The 27,751-nt window shown below is 38.1% G+C and overlaps 1 protein-coding gene across 3 annotated transcripts; it reads left to right on the top strand.

The window, feature by feature from the left end:
• The first annotated feature begins 32 nt into the window (after positions 1-32).
• On the top strand, positions 33-27,751 carry FEZ2 (fasciculation and elongation protein zeta 2). 3 transcript variants are annotated; one of them, XM_055816389.1, is made up of 10 exons: positions 33-345; positions 2,042-2,150; positions 5,048-5,164; positions 6,542-6,686; positions 10,148-10,416; positions 13,197-13,277; positions 18,100-18,175; positions 20,302-20,367; positions 26,180-26,209; positions 26,657-27,751. In XM_055816389.1, the coding sequence occupies exons 1-9, from the start codon at positions 113-115 to the stop codon at positions 26,188-26,190; spliced, it is 1,107 nt and encodes a 368-aa protein (XP_055672364.1). In that variant the 5' UTR covers positions 33-112; the 3' UTR covers positions 26,191-26,209; positions 26,657-27,751. The 3 variants fall into 3 exon arrangements, with proteins under 3 accessions (XP_055672364.1, XP_055672363.1, XP_055672365.1); XM_055816388.1 differs by lacking the exon at positions 26,180-26,209 and having other exon boundaries at positions 34-345; XM_055816390.1 differs by lacking the exons at positions 13,197-13,277; positions 26,180-26,209 and having other exon boundaries at positions 36-345.

The following is a 27,751-nucleotide window of genomic DNA, read 5'->3' on the forward strand; positions in this document are numbered from 1 at the left end:
CGCGCCCCGCCCGCTGCGGCCGTGGGGCCGCCCCCGCCGTCACAGGCCGCGCCCCGAGCTGCGGGAGGCGCCGGCAGCGCGCAGCCCCGCGTCGCCAGCTGCGGCGGCAGCGATGGCGGCCGCGGCCTCGCAGCGAGACCCGGGGGACTGGCAGGACTTCTCGGGCTTCCAGCCCGCGGCGGGGAGCGGCGCCGAGGCCGGCCGCGACAAAGGCGGCTGGGGCGGCGCGGATCTGGGGGCCAAGCTGTCCTTCTGCTTTGAGCCCCCGCAGGCCCGGGCTGGCGGCGGCGAGAGCCGCGTTCCGCTGCGGCCCCTCACGGAGCAGAGCGCCCTGCAGGACGACGAGTGAGTGCGGGCCCGGGGCGGGCGGGGAGCGGCCGCAGCCGAGGGGCAGGAGGCCAGGCCCGGCCCGAGGCACCGCCGGCGGGTGGCGCGGGCCCCGGCGCTGGCGAGCGGCGCTGCCCCTCCGCCTGCCGCTCGCCGGGCGGTGAGGCCTTTCCCCGCCCCTGGGGGGCGGCTGGAGCCGGGGCCGGCGGGCGGGTGTGTGGGCAGCCCGGGCAGCGCCGGGGGGGGCGGCCGCGGGCCGCGTGTGCTGGGCTCCGTGCCGGCTGCCCGCGGGTTGTGTTTGGAGTTGGACACGGGAGCTACGGGGAGCGGGTGAAGGACAGAATCTCAGCCGCAGCAGTGTCGTTGGGTTTCCCCCTGAGCTGCAGAGCCTTTGCGATCTGTGCTGCTTTCCCGTCTGTAAAGTATTTGTATGTAAAATACCTCTTGTACGGGTATTTATACTTGCTATTTTACAGCAAATTTCAGTCAGCTTATCTTCGTTAAAAACACTGCGGTTTTTCTCGTACTTTGAGGTAACTGAATGGTATGTCCTCTTCTGAGAAGCAAAACAAAAAAAATCACGTTAGCAAAGGGCTGAATGCCTGTGGTGTGAGCAGTGAGGTCAGGTCTGGGAAGCATCAACCGAGAGAGATGCCAGGCAGTGATGGGGCTGTGCCTGCCCCGCCGCACCAGCCGCACCAGCCCCAGCCGTTCCTCTGGCTTCGCTGGGCATCGCTCCCCGGCATCGTCCTGCGCCGGTACCCCGTGCCTGCACCCCCGGCATCACCCCGTGCCTGCACCCCCGGCATCACCCCGTGCCTGCACCCCCGGCATCACCCCGTGCCTGCACCCTGTGCCTGCACCCCCGGCATCACCCCACACCTGCACCCCGAGCCTGCACCCCCGGCATCACCCCACACCTGCACCCCGAGCCTGCACCCCCGGGATCACCCCGAGCCTGCACCCCCGGCATCGCCCGGCATCACCCTGCGCCTGCATCCCAGCATCACCCCCCGGCATCGCCCATACCGGCGGTTCTGTGAGCTGACTTGGGGCACCGACCCACTGCCGGGGCTGCTCTGTTCCAAAGCCCGAACTGTTGTGCCAGAATGGGGCTGCACGTGCGAAGTTGCTGGCACAGCCGGAGAGGTTGTAACCCGTAGACAAGTGGTGGGCTGAGCCTCAATCGTACTTCTGGGTAAAACTAAACTCTTGCACAATTTTAGTATACTTTGTGCATGTTGGGTATTCTGTGATAAATGGAAAGGAATTAAGAAAGGTTTAGCTCAGAATTTGCTGCTCGACCTCTGCTAATTCCTGATTTTAATGTGCAAAAGTCAAGGGAAACGAACAACACTAGGTGCGGAAATTATAGCTGAACTCAAATGTCATTAGAGCAGAGGCTCATCCATGCCCAAAAAGATTGTGAGTATGGTTACATAATTAGTAAAGAAGGTGTCTCTGCATCACGTTTTATTTCACTGCTGTGCATACACTGTTGGTTTAAGAAGGGGAAAAGAATTAGGCTTATCAAAACAATATTTTCTCTGAGCTTCGAAGCATTGTAAAAATATTGTTAGTAACTTGCAGATGAGTATTTAGGGAAGGAAATAGTTGTTGATAGAAATACATTATCATTACAAATATGTTTACTGCTGATCAGTTGCTGCTTGTTTTAAGGTCTACATTTTTGTTCCTTTATTCCTCTCTTCAGGATTTGGAACGCTTTGACTGATAATTATGGTAACGTAATGCCAGTTGACTGGAAATCTTCCCACACCAGAGCTTTGCACTTGCCAACACTGAATCTTTCAGAAAAAGGGGTAAGTTCTGATCAGCAGAAATACCCTCTTTGGATCTTTTATACTCAGTACAGAAATAAAACAATTTGCATTTGTGTAAAAGAGTGTTGTTATTAAGTGCCTTAAAATATTTTTTGTGCTTGGCATTATACATGAGAGGTTTTTAACATGAAAAAAATCAACCAACCACAGATACAAGTTTTGCATCTCCTTGGGTTGGAGTAATTTGGGGTTAGTTTTAGATGGGTGTTCATTAGAGCCAGAGCAGGACAGAAAAAAAATGTAAAATGAGAAAGTGTTTCACATAAAGTCTTTCCTACAGTCTTTTTCGTGTTGAGCACTGTTCTGGGTAATGGAGGAAAAGAAGTGGGAGTACTCTGATTTAGAAAATCCGGTGTGGACTTTCTTTAAGTTCATCTCTTCTGTAGTCAGTGGAGACTAAAGAGGCTTATTTTACAGGAAAGGTGACCCAGGAGACACCGAATTGCAAAAGTTTGTTTTGTTTTTCCTTATTTAACAAGTAGAATAGTTGTCTGGGGAGGAAGCAGGGAAGGAAGAGCTTCAGAGAGGTTTATAGAAGGGGTTGTCCTCTGATCTTAAAAGTGGATTAAAATGCTTCAGGAGGAGAAGCTAGGGAGAATTCCCATCTCCCAGGTCTTCTGAGGAAACAAGCGGTTTATCTTTTAAACCTAGTGAAGCTGAGTTATGTTGTAAAAATATCTATGTGTGTAACCTGAGAATAGGGCAATACTTGACTTCTGCCATCCATTATATAATGGCTGCTACTTTGTACTGTGGCAAGAGCAAAGATTGTTCTGCTGAAGAGGATACTTTGGGGTTCAGCAGAGGAGGATGGCACTCTGGAACACACTCTCTCAATCTGAGTCTGATGATTATCCCTTGTATTTTACTTGTGCTTATTCTGATTTTTATTAGAGTCAGATTTTCCGAGTGGTTTTAGAGTAATTAAATCTTTACCTTTAAAGTAAGAAGGCTTACAACCCCCCATGCTATGACCTTGTTGTGTGACTGAAAAATGGACTGGAAGACTGATGGATTTCTTGGTAAGGAACTAGATACAATATAAAAAAAAATGTTGCACGTAGTTTTTTGTAAGTTCTTTGCCGGAGGTTGTGGAGGAACTACATGAAAAAAAGTGGTGTTGCTGGGTTAGAAAGCATCTGAGGTATGCTGCCAGTAAAGGGAAAATTAGTTCATGGATTAAACATAGCTCGAGTTTATTCAGCTTTCACTCCACCTGGCATGCCTTTTGATGTGTAAAGCCCATCTGTTTGGGAGCATTTGACATAGGTTTTATCTCTCCTTCCCTGTGTTTCAGCAGTATTTCTGGATATGTGACAGCGCATATGGACCAGCTAGTAGCTTGTTTTAACTTTCTTACAATGAATACTAACAGCTAAGCAACACTTCCTTGATGCGTTTGAAGCTAATAATATGCTGTTGAACTTGTGCTTAAAGTATTTCTTTTCCCATTTTAGTAGGAAAAAAATGTAAAGTGAATGAGGCTGATTCATCTAATCTCTGCTGCTTCACATCACAGATCTGTGAACACTTTTATACAGCTCTGACGGTGAAAGAAGTACTTGAGTGGAAGTGTTGTGCAGTGGTACAAGGGACAGCACTATGCAATTGCTTGTTTAATGTATTTTTGTTAGATTATTTTTGAACAGGTCATTCTCTGGTAGTGTGAGAACAGAAAGAGGCATAAAATGCGTCTGGGTAGAAGGCCACGTGGTCCTTTTGGCATCAGCTGTAGCTTGGGCTGTTTGAGGTGGTTTATTAGCCTAAATTATCAGAATATATTCTGATAGTCTCTCAAAATGTTGTTTCTGGAATGTCAGGAGGGGAAGCTAACCTCCTCCTAGATAAGCTGTTATCCTTGCTTACTAGCCCGTAGTTGTAATCCTATATACATGGGAAAACATTTGAGGACTGCAGACATTAAAGAATGTGGACACTGGGGTGTATCGGTGCAGCAAGTAACAGATACTCTTGGTGGAGCCCTGTCACTGCATGGTTATTGGAATTCAGATTCTGGAAAAAAGTGGACATTTGACTTCATTCTGATGGCTGCAGTAATACAGATAGTATGTTTTTCCCTGTAGACTAGCTGTCTGGAGATACCAGTAACATCTTCAAAACGAATATGAAAACTATTAAGGTTTCTGAAGAAACTGGGGAGATTGGAGGAGTTGCAACAAAAATTGAAAACTGATACAGTGAGACCAAGGACTTCATGCAGCTAGTTATAATGCTTGTAAATTAGCCCAAAGATCAGTTAAAGTGATTGAGCTCAAAATGTCAAAAGTTAGGGGTTGTGGCTTTTGAAGGATGAGCATAATTTGATGGCATAAGTGTGGGAACAGCATTGCTTCTCTTTTTTTTGGAAAAGACCCTGAGATACTCAACAATATACATTTAAAATAATCTGGGGTGATAACCAGGTTTGGGTTTTTAAAACATTTTTGTTGCATCTTTTATTATGTGAAAAAGTAGACCTATAAAAGCATGTGAAATAGGAGGTTTGTGTAGTGTTAGAGATTATGGGTAGGTTTGCACCCCACACTGACAAATGTCTATGTTCATTTAAGTATTTACATTGGATTGACTGCCCTCCATGCATATATCTCCATGTCATTGTGTATATAGTCTTTATATGCTGAAGATATTTAAAGACTGATAACTATTTTAACTTTCTGCAATTGCAGTTTTAATTTCAGGTATCTCAGTTTCCAGGTATTTGACAGCAAGAATCATTGATTCCATTATTATGGACAAGGAATCTGTTTCATTCTTAAAATTCAATGATCACTTCTCTTTTTTTATATATGTACATGTGTTTTTTACATATACGCACACAAAAACATGTGTATATATATGTTAATATGTATTTTTAGGTAAATGATAACTTGAACCTTGACCTGTCAGATGATGAAGAGCTGAGAGAACAGTTGGATATGCATTCTATCATTGTTTCCTGCATCAATGACGAACCGCTCTTCACAGCAGAGCAGGTAAGGTGTTCAGCAAAGACAGTGTTGATGGTGTATTTTCTTTTAGTCTGTAATTACTTGTTTGTTCTTCCTTGCTGTTCACCATAGCTAAGCTGCTTGAGTGTTCTTTATTTAGGCTTGTAATAATGTGTGAAATATTACTATGTGATTCAGGTTTGGAAAGTATTCTTGCGCTTCAGGTGAGGTTGATAGCCCAGGGTCTTTGAAATCTTTACAGATTTCTTACCCCAAATTAGTCAGAAATACTACTAAATTAAATACATATGTTAAAAAGCAAAAATATTTTCAGGATGTTGGTATTGTAGAGTTTGTAGTTTTACAACGTGACTTTGTGGCTGTTCATAGCTTCACGTGGCTTTGTGGTTAGCAGTAATTCTTTGATGTTTTTGCCTAATACGAGGGCACATCAACAGTTCTACGACTAAGCTTTCAAATTGCTTAGTGTCTAAAGGTTTCTGTTCCAAGTCCGTGGATTGACTTCAGTTATCTTGAAAATTGCTCTTCTGAGTAAGGTTAATGACTGTCCATTCAGGTCTTGCTTTAGTAAGCAAACAAGAATCTATTTTCCTGTCATTTAAATGGTTACCTGCAAACTGTGATGAACATGGTTATTAAAGAGTGCAAGAGACAGGATTGCCTAAACTCCCTCAGCTCTTTTTTTTTTTTTACTGTGAGGTGAATCTCAGCACTGTGTACAGCCTTTAAACCTGCAAAAGTCGATGTGTTATTTATTCAGCTGTTCAGTTAAGAATTTAGTCTATAAAATATGGTCATTTCTCTACTGTAAAGTACGCCCTCTATGCATGGAATTTCTGTTCTCTTACTTTCCTTCTGGCTCAGATCTTACTCCCAGGGTTGCAAAACAGCTTCAGGTTATGATGACTTAGTTCATAAAACTTCTCATAAGCACAGTAGACTTTCTGGTCATTTAGAGCCTGGGGTTTGTTTTTTTTTTTTGGTTTAGAGAACTGTAGTGAAATGGGTGGTAGGAAGGTAATTGATTTCTGTTGTTTTGTTTTCCTTCAACTAAATACTCAGGAAAGATATTCCAGCTCACTCTTTAGTTCGGTTCTCTTAAGCAGAACCATGTGTACCTTCATATAGAAATAACTGTGTAGTTTCAAGACACTGGTTGTTATGAGATCACCGACTTACTTTGAAAAGGTAGGCTTATTCTCAGAGAGCAAAGATGGGGAGGAAAGGTCAATAAGATTTTGTTGATTCTTGTCCATCCAGTCTTGGTGTTAGTTTCATCCATCAGCATCTTCGTTAATAGAAAGTGAAAAAATCCTTAATGTCTTAACAGCTTTGCTTCAAGGCGCAGTCTGTTTCTCTTCGTACAGGGGGGGTTCAGAAGGGTTTTCATGTTTTTTGAAGGTGATTGAAGAAATAGAGGAAATGATGCAGGAATCACCTGATCCAGAAGATGATGAAACTCCCACACAATCAGATCGGCTCTCCATACTTTCCCAGGAAATTCAGACACTCAAGAGATCCAGTACGAACAATAGCTATGAAGAAAGTAAGTGATATTTAACATTTTGTTCTTATGCTTATTGAAAATAGTTTAAAACGTAAGTTTGCCATGTGTTTGAGTTACAGCTAGTCTTTCTTATGAAGTACCTTCATTCAAAAATATTTTCAAAATGCCCTGAAAGGATAACCTGGATTTAGAAGATAAATAGAAGACTTATCTTTGTCAGCATTCATAACTTAGAATAAAAATAAAACTTCAGAGAATATCAAATTAAAGCAAATATGCTGAAGCCTGACTCTCTGGAATGAGGTCCTTTCACAGGTAAAGTGATGTCCGTCTTTTTTTAAACTTCATTAATTTCTGTGTTGTAAAGTGAGACACTTTCTTGAGGCCAGTACACTGTGTTTAAGAAGATTAGTTAAAGCTTTTAAAGATATATTATAAATAAAGAAAATGGTGTTTCTTTGGTACTGTTTCGGTGACTGCAACATACCTTGATCTACAGTAGCACAAAAATAAGGCAACTGCTGCCTTTTTTGCCCATAAGGACCTTGCATACTTCTCTGTCCTGCCCTTCCATTCCTCTTCAAAAAGCTTAAAAGTTCGGAAAAAAAAACCCCAAACTTTGTATCTTCTACTCAAAGGAAATCATCTGTTCTTCCCTATACAAAAGAAAAGGAAAAATTATGTGTGTAGTTTCATGGTAGCAGGTGGAATTGTATGTAAGAAACCCCTATGATTAGTCAGTTTCATGATGGAAATTCGTTTCATCTGTATATTTGTCAAAATCAATGCTAGAAGGCAATAGGAACACAACGTTTGCTGGGTGGTCCTTCTACTCTGATCCCTCGTAGGAAGTTTTGTGCTTTCTTTCCTGTAATCTGGGTCAGCAGTGTGGATTCTGTAGAAGATTCAGAAGACTGGCTGACCTTTTGTGACATGACTTAGAGTTTCTGCTACGCTTCTGATTTATGGAGGAGATCCTATTTTCATGGTTAAACTCTTGGCTGTCTCAACACATAAATTTCAGGAATGTGGAAGTAAAGTGTATTCTGCTCAGCAGGGCTTCCTGCTTTTCTGACAGTTCCATATGTCCTTAGGTTTGGAGCTAATCAAGTTTGCTTGGTATTTCATATCATATTTATTTTGCTTTGCCACAGGGGTTCATCTTGTCTGTTGCTTCTATACGGTTTAAAGGTCAGCCTTGACCAGCCAATGCCTTGAGTTACTTTGTCAGATAATTTAACTTTGCTTCACTAGTTTCTCAGAATCTCTTTTCATGTCTTTCAGGTCACTATTTTATTAAAAGCTCTTGCTGAGTTGTTTTGTGTGCAAAGCTGCCTCAGAGTTAGTCTGGATCACTCTGAAGTTGTTGCAGGGTTTTCCTAGAACCTGTCTGGCTTTTATAAGACACGTCAGCGATGTTAGTGTTTAGGATTGAGAAGAAATCAAAGCTTGTGTTTACTTTTTTTTTGGATAGGAAAAGACATGTATTAAGACAGTCCAAAAATAAAGCCAGTTACAGTTCTGGTTACACAGGTGAGTCCTTTAGCCTGCATATATAAGATTTAATCCAGGAAGTCTGCATTTAAATTACTCTTGTCTTCACTCACCTGTGTCAGCTGGGTAGTTCCTATGTAGACCTTTCATAGGCTTTGATAACAACGACTGATCTATCATAAACAAGTCAGAATTGCGGTTGGGTAATCTGCATGTGGTTTTGGAGCAACTGTTCCTTAGCCTGTGAAGCTGGTTCTTAAGTGCTGGGACTCACTGGTGTTTTCTCTAGTCTTCTTTCACAAAAACAAAACAGTGGTGCAACCTATGCTTACTAGACTGTCCTTTGTACTGAATGCATATGAAACTTATATTAATTTTTACATTGCAGTACACTCAGTTTCACAAGCTCTAAGGCCTATTCTGCAATTTGCACCCACAGACCACCAAATAATCTTGTCGCTGAATTTACTTTTCTCCCCCCGCTTATGTTTGAGTTGATGTTGCTATTTGCTGTTGCTGACAACCAGAGTTGACACGGTTACTGCTGTAGTAAGACCTACTGTGATACGTGCAATAACTGTGAAAATAGCCAAGATCAGTGTTACGAGTAGAGGCTGTAACCTGCATGCGACATACTTGGAATAGTTTAAACAACAATATAGGCGATGGATGGTTCAAACTACTTGAAAATTAGATCCTTAAGCATACAATACTGTTACAGTGTTTGAACAGATTTTAAGACCTAAGTTACTCTGAAAAACTGTGTCTCCTTGTTGGAGAACTGCCTTAACAGGTTTCATTTCTTTTTCTTTAGTAAGTGAATGACAAGGAGCTTTCTCCAATCAGTTTTCCCTGCTGTAATTTTAGAGAGGAAAATCATGTTTCTCCTATTACCTAGAGAGCTATACTTTTCATCATTTGTGGCCTTATTTGTATTTTTCAGCACTTGTCCGTAGGCACTTCCCCATATAGCAATTTTTTTAGACGTGACATCTACTAGACTAATTCAATATAACCAAATAATGACAAACATATATGCGGTGTCCTTAGACAGATTGTATACCCTTCAGCGTAACCAGGGCTAGCTCTTTCTCAGATGCCAGTGAAAACAACATTCTTTGACGTAGCAAGTGCTGGGACTTACTCACTTCCTAGGTGTGTCAGACTTAACTGGGAGTGGAAAGCAGTCCTCAAAGAACATGCTAACTTTTAACTCAGGCAAGCCTCAGAACATTCTTCTTAGTCATAATTTCACTCTTTGTAACACATGAGCCAATAGTACCTTTAAAATGCAAACCTGGAGAGGTTTTTTTGTTTCCAAACTGACATTTTACAGGCTTCTGATTTAGCTTTGACCAATTCAGTCTCATGCTATCTCAAAGCTATTAATGCTAATTTTTGATTGAAATGAGCCTGTCAGTTAATTTTGATCTAGGTTCTTGTTTCAGGCAATACAAGGCCATGCTTTTGACTGCAATCCCTAGACAAAGAAAATCTAGAGGATTTTGTTGGTTTTTCCTCTAAATGCATCTAAAAATATTATAAAAGCTTTGTTCAACCTTCTATGAATATGCATGCATACCTTAGCAATATTCCCAAGAAGATTCCCTTGCTCACAGAGTATAGTTTCAGTATTGCTGTAGATGAAAAATCCAAGGATGAGAGAAAATACGGAGAGCTTTTGCTTTGAACAGTGAATGTCAGTGGAAAGTTAATATTAACAGAGGTGTCAGTATTAGAAGTTTAGCGCTCACTTTAGCTTCCTTAACAGCTACGTGCTCTGCATATTTGTAGATTGTCTCCAATTTCTCAGAAATAAGAAGTTGAACCATCTGGTTGCCTCTGTGATGTGTTTATTCCTTTAGGAATGTTGTTTTATTTTAGGTGGTTTTAGAATTTAATTTTTTGTTTTGAAAAATTTCAGAGTACTTTTTTGCTTGTAATTCCCACAAGTATTCTCATGCTTAAAATCTTGACAGATTACTTTTTATATAAACTGTTTATAGGAGTAAAAAGACTGTCTGTTGCTGAGTTAAATGAACTGCTAGAAGAAATTGAGACTGCTATTAAGGATTATTCTGAGGAACTGGTACAGCAGTTGGCTCTGCGAGATGAGTTGGAGTTTGAGAAGGAAGTGAAAAACAGCTTCATTTCTGTCCTCATCGAAGTACAAAACAAACAGAGAGAACACAAAGAAACAGCCAAGAAGAAAAAGAAGCTGAAAAATGGTAGTCCTCAGAACTGCAAACAAGAAAGAGGTCATATGCCTGGAACAGTAAGAAAATTTTTGTAACTATTTCTACATCTAAAATATTTTTTGTTTTTTCCCTATGGGAAGTAGTAGTCCTAGATTTTATCAAGATACCTGGTATACCTGCTTCCATGCCTTCATTTGCAGCCAAGGCTTAGGCACTTTCTATTGCAAGTATGTTTTCACAAGGTCATGTAACATTTTATTCCTGTCATACTCCTGAAATGTGTTTTTTTATTGTTTGCAAATTAGCCTGGAATCAGCATACCTTTCTTGCAAAAAATACTGTCCTTGGACGTTCTGTTCTGTTGTCAGTAGGCTTTTATCTCATTTGTCTGTTTGGTTTCGCTATGAGAGTTTTAGTATGTGTGTACCACTGTTAGTCTTGCAGGAAATTCAGTATTATTGCTGATGTAGTTGAACAGATATTTATTGATCATGTTGGGTTTTAGGTAGGAAAAAATTAGGGGCTTTATTCTGGATCTCTTGAAACCTGCAGCAGAGTTACTATATCCAACGAGAGACACAGGTGAGGCCAAAGTGTAGTGCAGGTGTACAAGGAGCCGGTAATTTGGTTTATTCTTTACTGAACATAGCAACAGAAGGAAGAATGTCTTTCAAACAGAGTTTGAATTATAGGAGGCAGAGAATGAAAGAAATTAGGTTATTATCTTGTCAATGCCATTTTTTCTTTCTTACCTGTCTGGAGTAATTTTAAAATACTTCAGTGGGATATTAATGTTAGAATTTCTTAGTGTCTCTTACAGGACTTATAAAATGTGGTTAATGTATTGTAAGTCTTGGCTAAGTCCCAGAAAGAATGCTTCGGTTTGACGTTGGAAAGCTTTGGGGTTTGTTTTTCAACATAAGAAATAAATGTTTGCAATGAAACATTATTTCTTCAGAATCTGTTTCTAAACTTACAAGAATAAGATACCTGTGATATAGCAGAAATAGAGTTCTGATCTTGTCTGTCTAATGAAAAGTGTTTGCATACATAGCTAAGTTTTAATGGAACTCTAACTAAGTGTATGTCTGGAAAACAATACAGAATAGTCATCCCTTTGCAGGAGCACAGTGAAAGGTGCAAATTTACTCCTTTTTGGTTCTCAGTCATGGAAAGGCAAAAAGTTATATTGTAAGTAGAAAGAAAAATAATTACTTGGTTTTGAAACTTGGAGTCAAATGATTCATAAGCTATTCTGGTTAGTTTCAAGTTTAGAGTCTTGATTGATGCTTTCAAATATAACTGTATATATACATGGTCCCAATATAAGATATTTTCGTATTTGGTTGCTTCAAGAGATAGATGAGTGACATTTGTTTTGTGAGAGGGATTGAACAAACTAGCACCCAAGTAAGACTGTGGGCTGTGTATGTGTGGTTCCTATGAAAACAGCTTTCACTATCACCAAGTACAGATTTGAGAGCCTTCTTCCAGAAAGAGGTGTAAGCTTCCTTCATTCAACACTCCTTTTTTTCTTTTATCTTTTAAGGAAGTGCTGAGAATGTGCATACAGATAGTATGTTCTAGTAACTTTGTGAAGAGTGAGTTTCTGTTAATAACTCATGTATAAATTAGTAATTTTATTAACAAACTATAATGAAGTCCCATTTAAGTACAAAGCTTGGAAGTAAGGTTTACTTCTTATACTCTTCAGAAAATAAATTCTCCTGTAGATACCATAATTGCATTTTAATAAAGACAGACTTTAATTCTTTGTCCCTGATACAGTCTTTGGGTGAATCACTTTCTTAGATTTCTAAAACTTTTGCCTCTCTCACAAGGCCAGACCGGGGAGTAATTAGAAATAGTCAAGGCTTGAAGATACCAGTTCCTTTAAGTAGGATATCTTCAAAGAGTTAAGATGGCTTTGGCAACATCTATGTCTATTTACTGACCTCGTTGTGCTTTAGAAGACAACTGAATATTGTATTCCAGCACATTTTATTCCCCCCTCCCATAAATAAATACATTCAGATAAGTGTGCTGAAGTGTGCACATCATACTGCCCTGTGTCAGCAGCTTGACAGGTTCTTCTTTTTATGTTCTTGTCAGTTGCAAATTTTTATATCTCGTGCTAAACATCAAAATTGTTTTGATATTTATTTTTTTTAACTTGTCTCTCCAGCAAGCAAGAAGGTTTACAGTGTTGAAGAAAAAAATGGTTGGATTATGTATTAATTTTTCTTTACTTGTATTCCATGATTCTGTGTAATGGAGCTTGAAATTAATATGGATGCGTTCTTAACTCGTTGTGTATATTTTATCATATTACAAAGAAAATGGAGAATATTAATTGTTGCTTCAGTTCTGGAAAAGGAAGTATGAAAGCATAAAATGTTTTAAAGAGGTGTGGCTGAAAATTATTACCTCTGAATAATGTTTCTAGTAGGTTAGGTGCTCAAAATCTGAAAAACTGGTATCAGCAGTGTCTCTAAAAGTGTATTGCTGAAACACAAATGTTAAAAGAGATTATACTGGGAGCTAAACTTTCAGAAATACTATTTTTTACATTTCAAAATGAAACAGCCTTAAAAGACAAGTCTCTTTCTGGGTCTGCAGTGTGAAGACTTCGTTTGATTAAATTTTGATGTAGATATGCTGCTTAACTGCCATTACAAGATTTGCTTTTCAATTAAAAAAAATAAGTAGATGAATGAGAAATAGAAATGTGCTGAAATACATCCTAGAGCTTGTCTTTGTCATTCGTCTTTTATAGTCTTGACAAATGTTGGTTAATAGTCTTCTGAACTTTTCTCTGTCCCTTTTTTTCTTTCTGCTATGTTTTCACTACTTGTAGCGCTTCAGCATGGAAGGGATCTCAAATGTCATACAGAATGGCTTCCGCCACACGTTTGGAAACTCGGGTGGAGAGAAACAGGTGCTGGGCTATCTTCTCTCTTTTCTTCATTCTTTGCCTGCTCTTTCGGTAGGAGCTGAGCTATTGAAAATTGACAGTAGTTGAAGATAAATGCTGGGATCGAAAAACATAGGACAAAAATGTTGGAATCTGTACTCTTTCCTTGCCTCAGGACTCTGATCAGCTTACAGTCTCTTTCTCTCCTCAACAGCTCGAGACAGTCAGGATTTGATATCCTGATGCACTGGAAAAATAACCCTTGTTTCTTACACAAGACAAAAAGTCTGTTTTGGCATCATAACACATGCTTCAAATACCTTGCATGTCTCTAAAAATCTAATATCCAATCAAAGAGTATGTGTCAGGTTAGACATAACTACCTTTAGCCTGAAGGATTTGGGTAACAACTCCAACTGCATTAGAACTGTTTTCTTTGTTCTTCAGACGTTCAGAGCTGATAGATCCAAAAACAGAGTAGCATCTGGAAAATGCATGGGCTCTGCTGTATGTCTTTCTGCCTTTGAAAACTGCATGATGTTAAAAGCAGTCAAGTGTGCGCAATGCAGTTACTGATATAAAATGCATAAGCCATCGGCAAGTTCGTGTCTTTTCACTGACAATTTAAATGTGAAATATATAGCACAGAGACCTGGCTTCAGTGGGTATCACTGTAGATGTTACAGGTACCTAAGTAGCAAGATTTTTACGTTTTATTTCAAAGAGATACTTGTTTGTTTCAGAACTGTAGTGTATTTTATCAAATTATTCTGTATTTTGGCAAAATGTTAATGCTTATGCTGTTGTTCAGGCTTTTGGCATACGTTACAGAATACTGGTATGTCACATTACTTAATGCATACTCACCCATTATAGTTTATGCAGTTGTGTCGGATTAGATTCCGCACTCCTGTGAGAAGTCAGTCCACTGAGGCAATAAGCTACCTGGTACTTTAGAAGTCATGGCTGATCAGGCTTTTGTCTGGAAGATAACTGCAGTTATCCTGCAGAGGAGTTCAGGAAGTAAAACAATTCTTCTCAAGTCCTTCCAGAACCATGAGGTTACAAATCATGGACTTACCCTCTATCTCAAGCAAGGTATTTGTATGAGAGAGTTCAGGAAGACATAGATGCAGCTATTCATCCCCAGCTTTGAGGATCTTGAACACGTGCATCGAGCTTACTGGACAGAGCTTTTGTCACTCTACATTATCTCAATAATGGTAAAGTAAAAGCTGTGCTGTTTTTTTTTTCTTTTCGTTGCTATCTTTACCACTTAGTAATAAATTACAGCTGTTTAATTGTATCTTTAGCTATTTCAAATATCATCTATTTTCATAAAGCAAACATATTTAGCTATACCAGCCCCTCTTACTTCTGGTTAAAAGACTTCTTTTACGTACATGTGTCTACTCAAATGCACCTTTTCTTTTTTGACTGCCTCCTAACTTTCTAGGCATAAGTAGCATAATCATATATGAACAGTAACACTGACTAGATAACCCTTCCAGTCATTATTTTAGTTAGTTTACTAATGCTAGTCCTCATGTTGATCATATGTTTCCCCTGATTTATCTTATACTATATCCTTGTTGGCAGGGTTATGGGTTTTTTTTCCCCCTCCCTGTATCCTAAAGCCTATCATGGAAATAACAAGAGCTTAACATGAAAAAAAGGAGAGGAAGGTAGGAAAGATAGCAGCTTTTTTCTGTTTTAGTCCTGGAAATCCATTTTTCTACGGCATTTATTTTTTGTTTGGAGTTGGCTGGTATCACATTGCCAAACCTTGGCCCTGCTTTTAAAATATTATGCAGCAAGTTGTAAAGTAAAATTATCAGACACTGTTGCTTAGTGCTGCTCTCAGAATACTCATTTGAGTGTTTTTTTCAGGGTGTATCATCACTGTAAACTCCCATTCACGTGTTTTCTGCTAGCAGGGGAGCATTAGTTAACAATCTGGAGTTGTGTCAAAAAAAAAATGCAAGGACAGACAATTTTTTTAGTACCTTAGAAGGTAGAATTTATACGCACAAAGTCACAGCATAAAGTTTATGACAAGTTTGTACAGTTATTTCAGGAGTCTTTCCAGTCTTTTAATTTTAATGGTATTTACCACCTTTTCTATTTCCTAGGTAGTATTACTTTTGATAGTGAGTACTTTCCTTTTTAAAATGGTAGTCCTTTTTTGTGTGTGTGTTTTTGAGACATGAGTGAAAATCACTTGGAATTTTTCAACATTTAAAGAGAAACTTCCAGTGGGAACTCCTTGTTCCCATCTGATGAAGCAGCTGGGAAAAAACCCACACGAACAACTGCCTAAAAGCCATTGGAGTGTTGGTAGCAATTTTCGTGATCATATTTCCAGAAGAAAATTCAAGATAGTAATCTTCGTTTTGATTTTTAGCCATATCAAACTCTTTCTATGCGTGATTACTTATCATATTGTCGAATCTGCATAAAAAGTTTAGAGGTCACAGTAGACTTAACACTTGGTCATGTCAATAAGGTACACTTTAGTCACCTTTTCTTCCTTTTCATAGAATGTCATTCTTCACACAGCGATTCAGGGAGTGAGTTTTTGTAGTGCTATTATACAGACATACTGTTACAGCAGCAAAGTACTGAAGAGAAAAACACAATGATCTCTGGAAACTAAGAAAGAAATTAATTTTTTTTTTTAATTATTATTAGGAAAATTGGAGGGTGGCATTTACAGGAGAAGGAAAACAGCGAATATTGATATTTGGTCCAGCAAAACGTTTCCTAGTAGTTTATGGTCTAAGTAAAGGGTAGAATGCCACTTGGTTCTGAAGGCTGAAAATGACAGCCTGAAATCTGATTTCTGAATTAGTCGATCTACTTTCATCTCTGACATTTGCAGATTTAGCAGCCTGTATCTAGCTGTTGATTCTGGTAATTTTACTAGGAGTACAGTTATCTAACGATACCTGTTGGTTACATCTGCTGGAAAAGAAATTGAAAATTGACTGTTTCCTAAGAAGTGTTGCACGCTTTCCTCTGCTGTACTCGGTGGATGTGAGAAAATGCAAAATGAAAAAGAGAGGAAGGAAAATGCCCTGTGTTTGCATAGGGTCTTGGTGAGTTGTCAGTACATCCCGTACAATAGGTTCCCGTAAGTGACACAGGAGTAAGTCTGTCTGGCTTTTAGGCAGAGGATGTGGTTGAGCATGAGGTGTGTGGTCCCACTCCAAACATGGCAACGGTCATAGCTACTCTTGGCAACACAGAGTCTCCTTCTGTAAAGTGAACCTCTTCACCAGCGTCTGAGTTACACTTGACTCTTACTGAAGTGCCACTACTAGGAGAGAAGACCTTGTATATAGCTTATTTTCAGATTGTTACATGGCAAAACACTTAGCTCTCAAGTTGAGTGACAGAAGGTTGTTTTGCCTACTGCCTTGTGGCTGTTAACCCAGGATAGAGTTCCTATTAAATTCTTAAAAGTTAAATTGAGGGAAGTTTTGGGAAGCTTTTTCATTAGGTAAAATTCTAGAGTTTTCACTACTTTTGAAATGCTGACTTCTTTAAGAAGAATATGCATTCATACAGGCTGCAAAGTAAGATGTCATCTAAAGGCATTTAATAAAAGCAAATGGGTTGCTTCAGGAATCTGAAAATAAATCTTGGTTGCACTGCAAGTATGAAAATTCTAAAAGATTTAAGAAAATTACTGCTTTTTTTTTTAAAGCTGCTGATCAAAGATTTTGGTAAAGAGTAATTACAACAAAAATGGAGTTAGTTTGAAACAAACTGTTAGCACACTCTGCTATTAAAATTGAGAATTAAAAGCAGAATCCAAATGGGGGGGGCTTACATTTAATTAGGCTTGCTTTGGTCCTTTTGGTTGGAAGTACACGGCGTCAGAAGGCAAAAGCTGTCTGGTTTCATTTTCACCTAACTGTGGGGCAGCATGATCTTCTTTGCACAGAGGACTGTAGATCACCTTGGGAGCTGGTCTGGGCAGTGCTCTTTGATCTGTCAAAATTCTTGACATGTTTCGCTTCTCAGTAAGAGTTAACCAGTTGCTGAGAAAATCCTACGGCTGTTTTAAGGCTCTTCAAACACAGTATGTGCAGACTTTGAAAATGTTGCGTTTTCAGGGGGGTTTATTTCCCGAATACTTGTTAGCATGTTCCTACAAACCTGAACGCCTTACTTAAGGCACCCTGAGAGCCTGTATCAGTTGTGCTCTGGAAACCTTTAAAAAGCTGACTGTTACCAGTTTCCCAAGTTGTTTGAAGGCAATATCAGTGTTTACCTGGAAAGATGTGTTGTTTGGGGTTTTTTAATGTACTTACTGGAAAGGAATAATTACTTTCAGATTTTGGATGCAACTGGTGACATTCGCATGATATTTACACTTTTTGGTTTTTTAAGAGCAAATTTGAAAATTGTTCATCTGCATTTGTAGTGGTGTTAGAGAGGAGGTGGTTTTTCTTACAGCTTTTCCTTGATTGTAAGAAGGACTTTATGTGAAGGACTTCTGGTTGACTTCTGGAGGAAGAGGCAAACTTTTACTATTGCTGGCTCTGAGGAGGAAACTTAATGAGAAGTTCTACTGTGAACAGCTCCGATTTTTTAAGTACTTTTTGATTAAGTGTTTAGCTGCACAACTTCTAAAGTGATCACATAACTTGGAATTAAAACTTGATTAAAAGCTTTGGAATAGGAAAGGTACAATCTTAATCACTTGTGAAGTATGATCCTTTGAAAAGCTTTTAATTGTGTCTGTCAATTTCAGTTGCTACAATTCTTGCAAAATAAGATGCAAGTGACATGAATTTCCTGAAAGGACTGGCAAGTAACTCTGTTTTTCATTTGACAGTACTTAACAACCGTCATTCCTTATGAGAAGAAAAATGGACCCCCATCAGTTGAAGATCTTCAAACGTTAACCAAAAGTGAGCATATGAAGTTCCCCCCACTGATTCTTTCCTTTTTATATTTCCAACTGTGGTTCCTTAAAACCAATGAATCCACAATTACCCCTTCCCCCTTACCCTATGGCATGTATGTAAAGGTGCATGATTTTTAACCATGCATTTTGGCCAGTTTTTACTTGTTTCTAGAGCTTTCACAGTACATTTTTTAGCGGTTCTCTGAAACCTTAAAGGCAGAAACTTGCATGTATCAGAAAGTAAATGTTCTCACATTATTTCAACAGGTGGGCCTTACGGAAAGTACTGCGTGCCATGGAATTTGGCAGTGCTGTCTTATAGTAACTGATACACCCTTGTTTCTTAAAACTTGCAGTGCTTTGAGGTTATTGTAATGACTTTCAGAAAATGGAATGGATGTTGGGACACTTATGAGTAGTTGTATGGTCATTGCACTTGATTGCCTTTAAAATAGCCTGACTTTTGACGGTGCTTTAAATTCCCCTTTCTTCGCATCTTTTTAGGCCAAATCCTCAAAATTTTTTATGAGTCCTCTAGTTTGTTAGTTTTTTAAAAATTCTAATTTGCATGAAAAATAAGGTTGTGTTTTTAAAATTTTAATTATTAAGGTGGTTATTACAGTAGAGCATCTCTGGGAGTCAGTGGCATCTTCATTTGAGGTTTATAGGAACAGTTTAAAAATAGATGATAGAGTACATCAATGTGTTTGATCAGATATCAGGACTTTGGATTTAACTGTGTCTTAAGGTGCTTTCCAGCAGCACAGGTCTGTGATTCTGCAGGTGGCTGAGGCATGGTAAAAGGTTCACTGGCTGTTTCCTGGAAAGAGGAAATAAATGTTGTATAAATTCTGGAGTAAATTAAATGTGTAAGCAGGAATTAAATTTCCTTTATTTTTTCAAAGTAGGTACCCTTAGCTGGTAATTCAAACTAATTCTGTGACAAATAGGTTTTTCATTTCATGTTTACTCCTTACTCATGCAAATAAATCTTATCCTCTTGCCATATTTAAATTTCACTTGAAAATATTCTCAAAAATTAAATATTAACCAGAGGGAGCTTAAAGCCTCCTGGAAATGTTTTTTGGTGCATGACGGCTTATTAACAAAATGTCTTGTACAAATGCACTGTCAAGTATTAACAGTATTGCCTTCTGTGGGCTGGTTGGAGCTTCATCCTGTGCCTCAGCCGCAGATTTCTGACTCTCTCTGCTGTTAAGGCAGACAGTAAAGCAGGTGTCTGGAGTTGTTTGTTTTTTCTTTCAAAGCTGTGTTACTTTGTAGTTATGAACACTAATGTTTTCCTTCAACATCAAAATTGAAATAAAACGCTTGTTATGTTTCGAGTTCAGAGTCACGTATGAGGAATTGGGAGTTTATTAAATCCTGCTGTTCAGTATCATTCTGTACTTTTGATTCTTTCAGTTGTGTCCAGAGAACTTCCTAAGGGATTGTTCTTGGTGCAGCTAGGCCAAATGTTTTTCCTTCTTTAGAAATATGCAAGGCTGGACAATTTTGACTTGATATAAGTCACAAAAACGGCATTTTGGCATTAAGTTAATGCCAAGTTCAGTAATGAATTTAAGAGTTTTCTAAGCTACAGCTGCTAACGTGCACCATTTCAGGGACATCCCCCCCCCCTCCCCAACATTTCCATCAGGTCATTCACAGCAGTGTTTCTCCAGAAAAATGTCATTATTTCATGATTTGGGATGACAGTCAAGGAAATAAGTAATGAAGCGTACTATTTGCCTAAGATTTCCAACCTTCCAGTAGTTGTAAGAACATTTTAATTTTGGATCTGGTGACTTTCTTTTTTGAGAGATTCTTTTTTATAGGGAAGAGGTTCATTCCTTGTTGTTATGACTGATGACATTTTACTGTAATAATTAACCACATAAAATGGGTCTGTTGAATCCACCTACTGTGGCCTTCAGTGAGAGTTACACAAGTGAAAGGTGGAGATACGATGTATTCCATTGTATTTTCTCATATTCCAGTGAAGGGTTTTCTTACTAATCTGGTAGTATATCCCTATATGTAGTTGAAACAGCTTTTGACAGTGTTTCTTTTGACAGTGTTGTCTTTGTTTTATGACTAAATATCTGATAATTTTTTTTCATACTTTAGTCCTGCATGCCATGAAAGAGGATAGCGAGAAAGTGCCAAGCTTGTTAACAGACTATATTTTAAAGGGTGAGTATATTTTTTAGCAGGGGTGGTTTTTTATTCTAAATTAACTTTATGTACGTACACGGTGTATTTGAAGAGAGTAGTCCTGTGGCATTCATGAACTATGTTGCTTTTCTATCAAACACAGTTCTCACTTGTCCGAGGTTTCTGAGCATATAGTTCATAAATAAAACATATTTATTTCGTGATAGTATAATACAGCAAAGGGTGCAGTGTATATTCAAGTAGCTGAAGGACATCAGCAGGAGCAGAGAAGTCTGGCTTACAGAGTTAAATGGGTATAATTAAAAACTTGTGTTGTACAGGTTTTTCAGAATCAGAATTCAAACTGCCTATGGTAATAATGCATTTGCTAGACGAAGTGCCTATACCTTCATTATAAGTGTTGCCTTCTGGTCAATAGTAAAAATGATTTTACATTTACTTGTTATGCCTTCTTCACATTTTATTTGAAAGGTTTGCGTGAGAGTCATTTATTTTCAAGTCTTACACATTGTATTAATAGAATGTCAGACACTGAAAATCAAGGTTTGCTTTAGCTTTAAGAAGTTGTTCCAGGTAGTTTCCAGGTTGATAAATTTCTTTTTATAAATTTTTCTTCTGGCTGCGTTTCTGCTTAGATCTTACTAATGCTTATGTTCTTACTTCTCAGCATATAAATGGTACAGTCTTCTTCAGTGTTTGAAGTGTAGCATATGCATCAAATTCCCAAGATCTGACAAGCAGGTGTACAAAAGAATAGTGGATGCCTTTTTATTTGGCACACAAACGTATCTTGTGTTCTGCTTCATGTTCGTATGCTGCAATTTTTTTCTTTTCTTTTGATACCATGCTTTCCAAGTCTCAGTTATTTCCCTCCATTTGATTTTTAAAGGGTTTTGTATTTCTTACACAGACTTCTAATCACTCTCATCTCACAGAGATTCGAAAGTGCTTTCAGATTAAATTTGTGTTTGAAATTTAGTGTGCTGTTGCTTCAGAAGATCTGAAGAGAGCACCATGCAGTATTGTAGAAGCTCCAACAGACTTCCTGTTGGAAGAGGCTCATTTCTGAGTTTTGTGTAGGGTTGCAGAGCTACCACATACAATAAGAATGCAGAGATCTTTCAGTTGATTCCTTTGATTTCTCCATTGTTTACTTACCCTTTTTGAAAATCCTTCTGAAATTAGACAGATGTATTTGCTTGTGAGCTTAGAGCCATTTAGGCTCAAGATCAAGGGTTTTCTTAATGGTGATGGCACTAAACTTTATTTAGTTCGGTGAGGCAGAATCTTTGACCCAAGAGGATGAACTGTTGTCAATAATTAAAGCTGCTGGCTCTTCATCAAACATCTGTTAGAAACTGATGGGAATGAATAGTGCTCTTTATAGTGTCTGCTTTTATTTTCAGACATAGCTGTCCAGAAAAGCTTTCAGCTTACTAGATACTGAGAAGAAACTGGCTGCCTAGGGAAATGACAAAATCTTCTGCAGAAAAGGCTTATGAAAGTGTATTAGCTGAACATATGACAGGATGATCTAGTAAGCTTGAAGCTGAGGTTCCCTCCTACCTGTGCATGCTTGTGCCTTTAAAATCACCAGGGATGTTCTACTGACTAGATGTGACCATTACAAAAACTTCATACTCACATTAAATGTGTTGGATCAAACAGGTCATCATATACAAGCACTGTTGTCTCTAAATAAAATACAAGTGACGGGAGTATGAAGAGTGATCACTTACTTGCGTCACTGACACTGACGGGAAAAGGTGATTTCCCCTCAGCTACCATTTCAGTACTGAACAGAACTAAGTCTTTCTTGATTTCTCTGGGTCCTTGCACAACAGCAAGCAGTCATACAAGTTCGTGAGCACAGGTTTCTACTCTTTCTTTCAATGTAGCCCCAACTAAGATTCATATTGCTATGTTTAGAGTATGTTAAATATTCATAGCTGGGCTGGCAGTGTTACGTTGTAATGCAGATTTATTCTGTGGAACAGGCAAAGCCTTCCAATTGTTTCTGAATTTGTAATCCGTTTCTCTTTTTCTGCTACTGAAACTTCTGGCCTGAAGCTTCAGTGAGGCTTCATACATGGTACAAAATACTTCCAGCCACTTGCCTATTGTCTGGAAATTGTTTCTAAAGCTTCTTAAAGGGAGATTAGATGATTCCATACAATCACTTAAAGCAACCTTCAGTTCAGCTTCTGTATGTGAAATTCCAACATCCTCCTTGGATTTCAGAATAGAAGGAGTGACCTACATTTTGAAGAGTCTGCTCTCTTCATTGGAAAGAATAAGAATGTCTTGGCAAGGTGAAAATGATATGAGAATTTAGGTGTTTGAATTTGTTTCCCAAAAGAAGCCAGAGGATAACAAATTCTGGACCCAGTAATAGTCATCCGGTATGGTATAGTGATAATTGTGTTCATTTTACATTTGTTTACTCTCTGATCCAGCTATTGTCTTATACTGAATGGATGTAATTTCTTTTTATTAAGCTTTAATCAAGAAGTGAAATTTTGAAATGCGTCGATTATATCACCAGAGGTACTTTGTTTTGTTAGAATAATAACTTCTTGATCCTTTGAGGATCATTCTTCCCAATCTTAAAGCAGAAAAAAAACCAGGCAGTGACTTATATGTGACTATAGGGTATGTGTAGCTTTATGGAAAACGTGGTTAGTGTGGCACTTGGTAACACAGGTAAAACCTTGTTTCTAGCTCTATATTCCATTTTACTGAGCAAAGAAGAAAAAAAAAAATCTTAAAGTCAGTCCTTTTTTTTTTTTTTTTTTAAGCAGCACTGGTTTTATTCCATGGTATTTAAAAAATTAGAACATGCAGTCTTATGTGGGTGTTATGGCTGTGCACAGAATTAGTAATAAACTTACCCACATATTGTTAGTTACTATTGAAAAGTTATTTAGATTGTTTAGAAGCAAAATCTAAAGAAAAAATATCAGGATAAAAGTGATAATAACAATTGCCCTAGTATTGTTGGCATAATGTAATGGGGCAAATAAATTAAGAACACTGTGAACTTGGAAGAGTTAATGCAACCATACAATTGAGCAGTAACTGTTGATTTAACAAGAAGTCTTGCCAAATCCACTGGTGTTCTGATTAAAAAAAAAAGACAGTGAAATAAGTTTATATTTTCTCTGGATTTCCTAGTGGTTTTGTATGTGTCACCATCTTGAATATCTTTAACTAGATGACAAAATAATTCTGAAATTTATGAAAGACTGAATTTGAATCATGTAGGAAGACACACACAGACCCCCTCTGGGTGTGTTGTCCAATACTTGTTATCTTCAATACTTGATTGAGTAAATTTGTTCTGGCAAGGCAGTTTGGGCGAGAGCTGGAGTACAGGACTAGAACTTGACTGAGGTTCTGCAACCACTTCAGCTATTGACTGCCATTGTTAACATGGATTATTCTGGCACTTTGTTTCATAGCCAGCTAATGCTGAAATGCTGCAAGTAGAAATCCTCAGAACATGGGGTGTGCAAATCTGGTATAATACAGAAGCAAAAAAGGCCAATGCAACTCAGTCCATTTCATGTTAGGGGGAAAAATAAAACAACTTCCATATGCATTTTTGTGTAGGATTATTAGTTTTGAAATTATTTCTGGTGGTTGCCTTTTTTAGAGCATCCTCTTTTCCCAATTTCTACCGCCCCCTTGTGTCTCCCAAAATATTAAAAATACCATTTTGACCTCCCTTTGATCAGTTAGTTCTTCCCTGGAGCTATTCCCTAGGGAGTACCTACTCGGAGGTAAGTATCTCAAAGCCAGGCTATGTACATATTCTATGTAGAGTCTTGTACAATGCAGTAACTTACCTTCTCTTGTTCATGTTACTCCTGATTATTACTACATTATTTTAAAGGGGATTTTTTTCCCTATGTGGGTTTTCAGGTCTATTTTTACTTTTCCGTGAACATTTCCATCCTGAAGTTAGTAATAATGAAAGGGACTTTGTGATCTTTGCAAGTAAATCGTAGTTCTCCCACCAGCATATGATTCATATCAATATTTTGTAGATTTAGAATGTAGATGGGAATGTGAAATCAGTAAGCATTTGCAATTTTGCTAATTTTTTTTCTGAATATGTTTAATATATTAATATTGTTACTATGTTTTATCACTAGGGGTCATGAAACAGAAACTGAAATTTGGAAGAGGGTGGGGGAATGCATTTGCTGACAGGGCAAGAAATACCAAGCCAACACTGAAATTCTTGATCTTAGTAAGCACACTTTTGGACTGAAGCTGGCAGCTTAGTAAGCTCATTGTGTTTAAATGCTGTTTGTGCTGATCTTTCTACTGATCTTTTTTCATGGTTTAACAAATATAGCATGCTTTGAAAATATTGTATTATTTTCTGTTGAAAGACCTACATAAGCAAGTAAGCAGCAAAGTTTCTTGTGCACAAGTTAAGCTGTGAAGCAGGGAGCACAGATGGAGATATTTTTGTCATATCTTGTGGTTGCATTGGTTTTAGGTGTCGCAACAAGAATTGGTACCGTATCCCTAAGTGAGAGCATGTTTCTTTTAACTATACCCATTTAATTTTATTTTTTTTTACAGAAACTTTCAGTCTTTCTTCTTGCGTGTATAATGTAATTATTTTCTGCATTATGATATATTTGCCAAGTACAATAATGAACAAGTAGTAGCATCTGTAATCTTTTAGGTATGCAAGTTTAGGTTCCTTTCAGAAGAAAATGCCTCTGCAGTCATGTCTATCTCTTCAGCCTTGAATAATAATGTCAGTTTCAACCCCACAAGGCAGAAAAAAGGTTTGTGGGAATAACTGCATTTCACAAATACTGTGGGGAACTGCATCGAGGTAGGAGGACTGAAACCACTGTTTCCATTGCGCTAAAGGCTGTTGGCTTTGAAAAGCCAACATCCAGCTGGCCAGGTAGCTTTTATGTATTCACGTACCAGTGAATGCACTTACAATAGCTCCTGTCACTTTGGGGTGTGAGGACAGAGGAACGACATGGGGAAGACCTGCTGGGATGCAGGTCGTAGCAAATTTAAAGTAGAAGCTGAGGAAGGCATTGTGGGCAGTGGAATTACCTGGTTTTATTGTTATGAGGGGAAAGAGGAATATCTGAGGAAATCTGCTGGAAGCAAGTGTTCCTTAATATAGCTACTTACTGAACAAATCAGTATTACATATGAAATGTAAGCCTGTAGATGTACACAGAATCAAGATATTAGGGATAGGTTGTCTGGTATCACATTTAGACACGTTTTTTTTCTTCCTTAAGTCGAGAACACATGTAAGCATAAATAATTGTGACATTCTTAAAACATAAGTATTGTATATGATAATATATAAGCAGGTATTTATAGCTGAAATAAATGCCTTTGAAATCAGATGTGTCCTTACAGTAAACCATTCTAAGATGTATTTATTGCCATTTTGTATTCTTTTCCAGTTGTCCTTAAACAGTAATTGTGACAATAATATACAGTGCTAAAAATAATATGCTACACATTACTACTGAGTAAAATGCATGGAATATGTCTAATAGTATTTTCTTTTAGGCTTTTTTTCTGAATGTAGATGTCATGAAAGCAGAATCATTTTCATTCTTTCAGCTTGTTTTGTTATTTCATATCTGATTTTTCAAGCTTCTAGTAAAGGCTTAAAAAACACTAGTTTTTTGTTTTAATAAAGCAAGAATTTACACCTTGTTCTATTTTAAATTATGCAAGTATTTCAAGTAAGAACATCTGTTTTCTTGCCTTTGAAGTTTTTGTGTCATTGTTACACCTGACTTCTTTATTTGCTTTTGTGTTGTGCTAGCATTGGTTTGAAAGCTGGATTGCTCTTGAGGTTTGTGTCTTACATGTGAAACAGGAATGAGAAACACATGAAGGACATGTCTTATCGTCCCACTGTGTGATTCAAGTACACGCACCAGAAGTAGAAAGAGCTAGCATCTTAAATTGTCAGTGCATATTTTTTAAATAAAACTGCATGCGTCACCTTTTACTTAATGTTCTCTTTGCTAATAGAACACTTCAAAAAGCACTGTTTAAGACATGACCTTTAGTTAACTCATTTCTGGATAATATTAGATAAAGAGAGTGGGTTGTGTCACTTAATTATCTTTCGAGAAGAGGATGATATCTTAATTGCCGGTTTCAATTGATTTCTAGATTTTACTGTGTTACTAATAGGGTAGAATTCAACATTTAATTATTTTAGTATATACATTATATTTCTATACATACTAACTTCACTGATGTTTATCAAGATGTATTTGTGGTTCTTTCGCAGTTCTGTGTCCTACATGAAGAGGGCTGCCTTTCAGAATTAGCCAGGCTCCTTCCTGTGATGAGAAGCTTTCTGTGAATATAACTCATAGTATTTTTTCATTTGGCACTATACCTAAACCAGTGTGCATTTACCTCCTCTGTGTGTGCGTGGATTTTCTGATCCTACAGTAAGTCTTCTGGGCATGACAGCTCCTCCATTTTAAATTAATAGTGCAATGAACTGGAGCAGGGAACAAACATTGTACAGTTTTACTCACATTGTTCTGGCTTTTTAAAGTCTATTTTTACATTGTATAGCATGTAGTAAATCCTCCTGCACATTTTGTTGTTGGAAGGAAAAGTAATCTTCGAATAGTGTAAATAAAATAAGCCTAGTTTTAAGGAATCCATATTTAAAAGCATCCTCAGTTCCTATAGCAAAGAAGTAAGAAGGATCATAGTCAGGCTTGGACTAAAAGATGAAATGAGTTCTCCGGGAAGCGCTCCAGAACAGTGTTGGTGGGGGTCAGCACTGAACACTTAAATTTGGTAACTTTGAACTATACAACAGTATTGTTCATACAGTCAACGAATCCAGAGTCTTTGATGGTTTGGCATAAGTATTGGTGTGTTACTTAGCCTTGTTATTTAACACAAACATCTGAGTATTGTAATATTTCATACTTGATTTTAATTATTAATGTTCATGTGGCTTAGATATTCTCCCATATTGCTGCTATAACTTTACTGGTTTTAGTAAGTGTTTGATCTTAATGAAAATGCTTCAATATAAAAACATTTTTAAAAGGCTGTATCTTTTTAAAAATACATGTACAGTTTGAAAAACTTGCATCTGAGTTCCAAGTTAGTATTACATTGAGACATTTGTTGTTGTGTGTCTCTAAATTTTGCTACAGATCTCTTGTAAATTATATGCACGGTCTCCTCTGTGATGATGTATCTGCATTCAACAGATGGGAATGTATTTTACAAATCCTGTAAAAGAAACGTACCCGATAATCTCAACAGTAAATACTTGTCACAAATAAATTTGCCAATCTTAAAGATTAGATTGAAATGTAAGGAGTACTAATAAAAATAAAGGAACTATTTTCTA

Source organism: Falco peregrinus, chromosome 11 (genome assembly GCF_023634155.1).
Source record: "Falco peregrinus isolate bFalPer1 chromosome 11, bFalPer1.pri, whole genome shotgun sequence".
Lineage (NCBI taxonomy): Eukaryota > Metazoa > Chordata > Aves > Falconiformes > Falconidae > Falco > Falco peregrinus.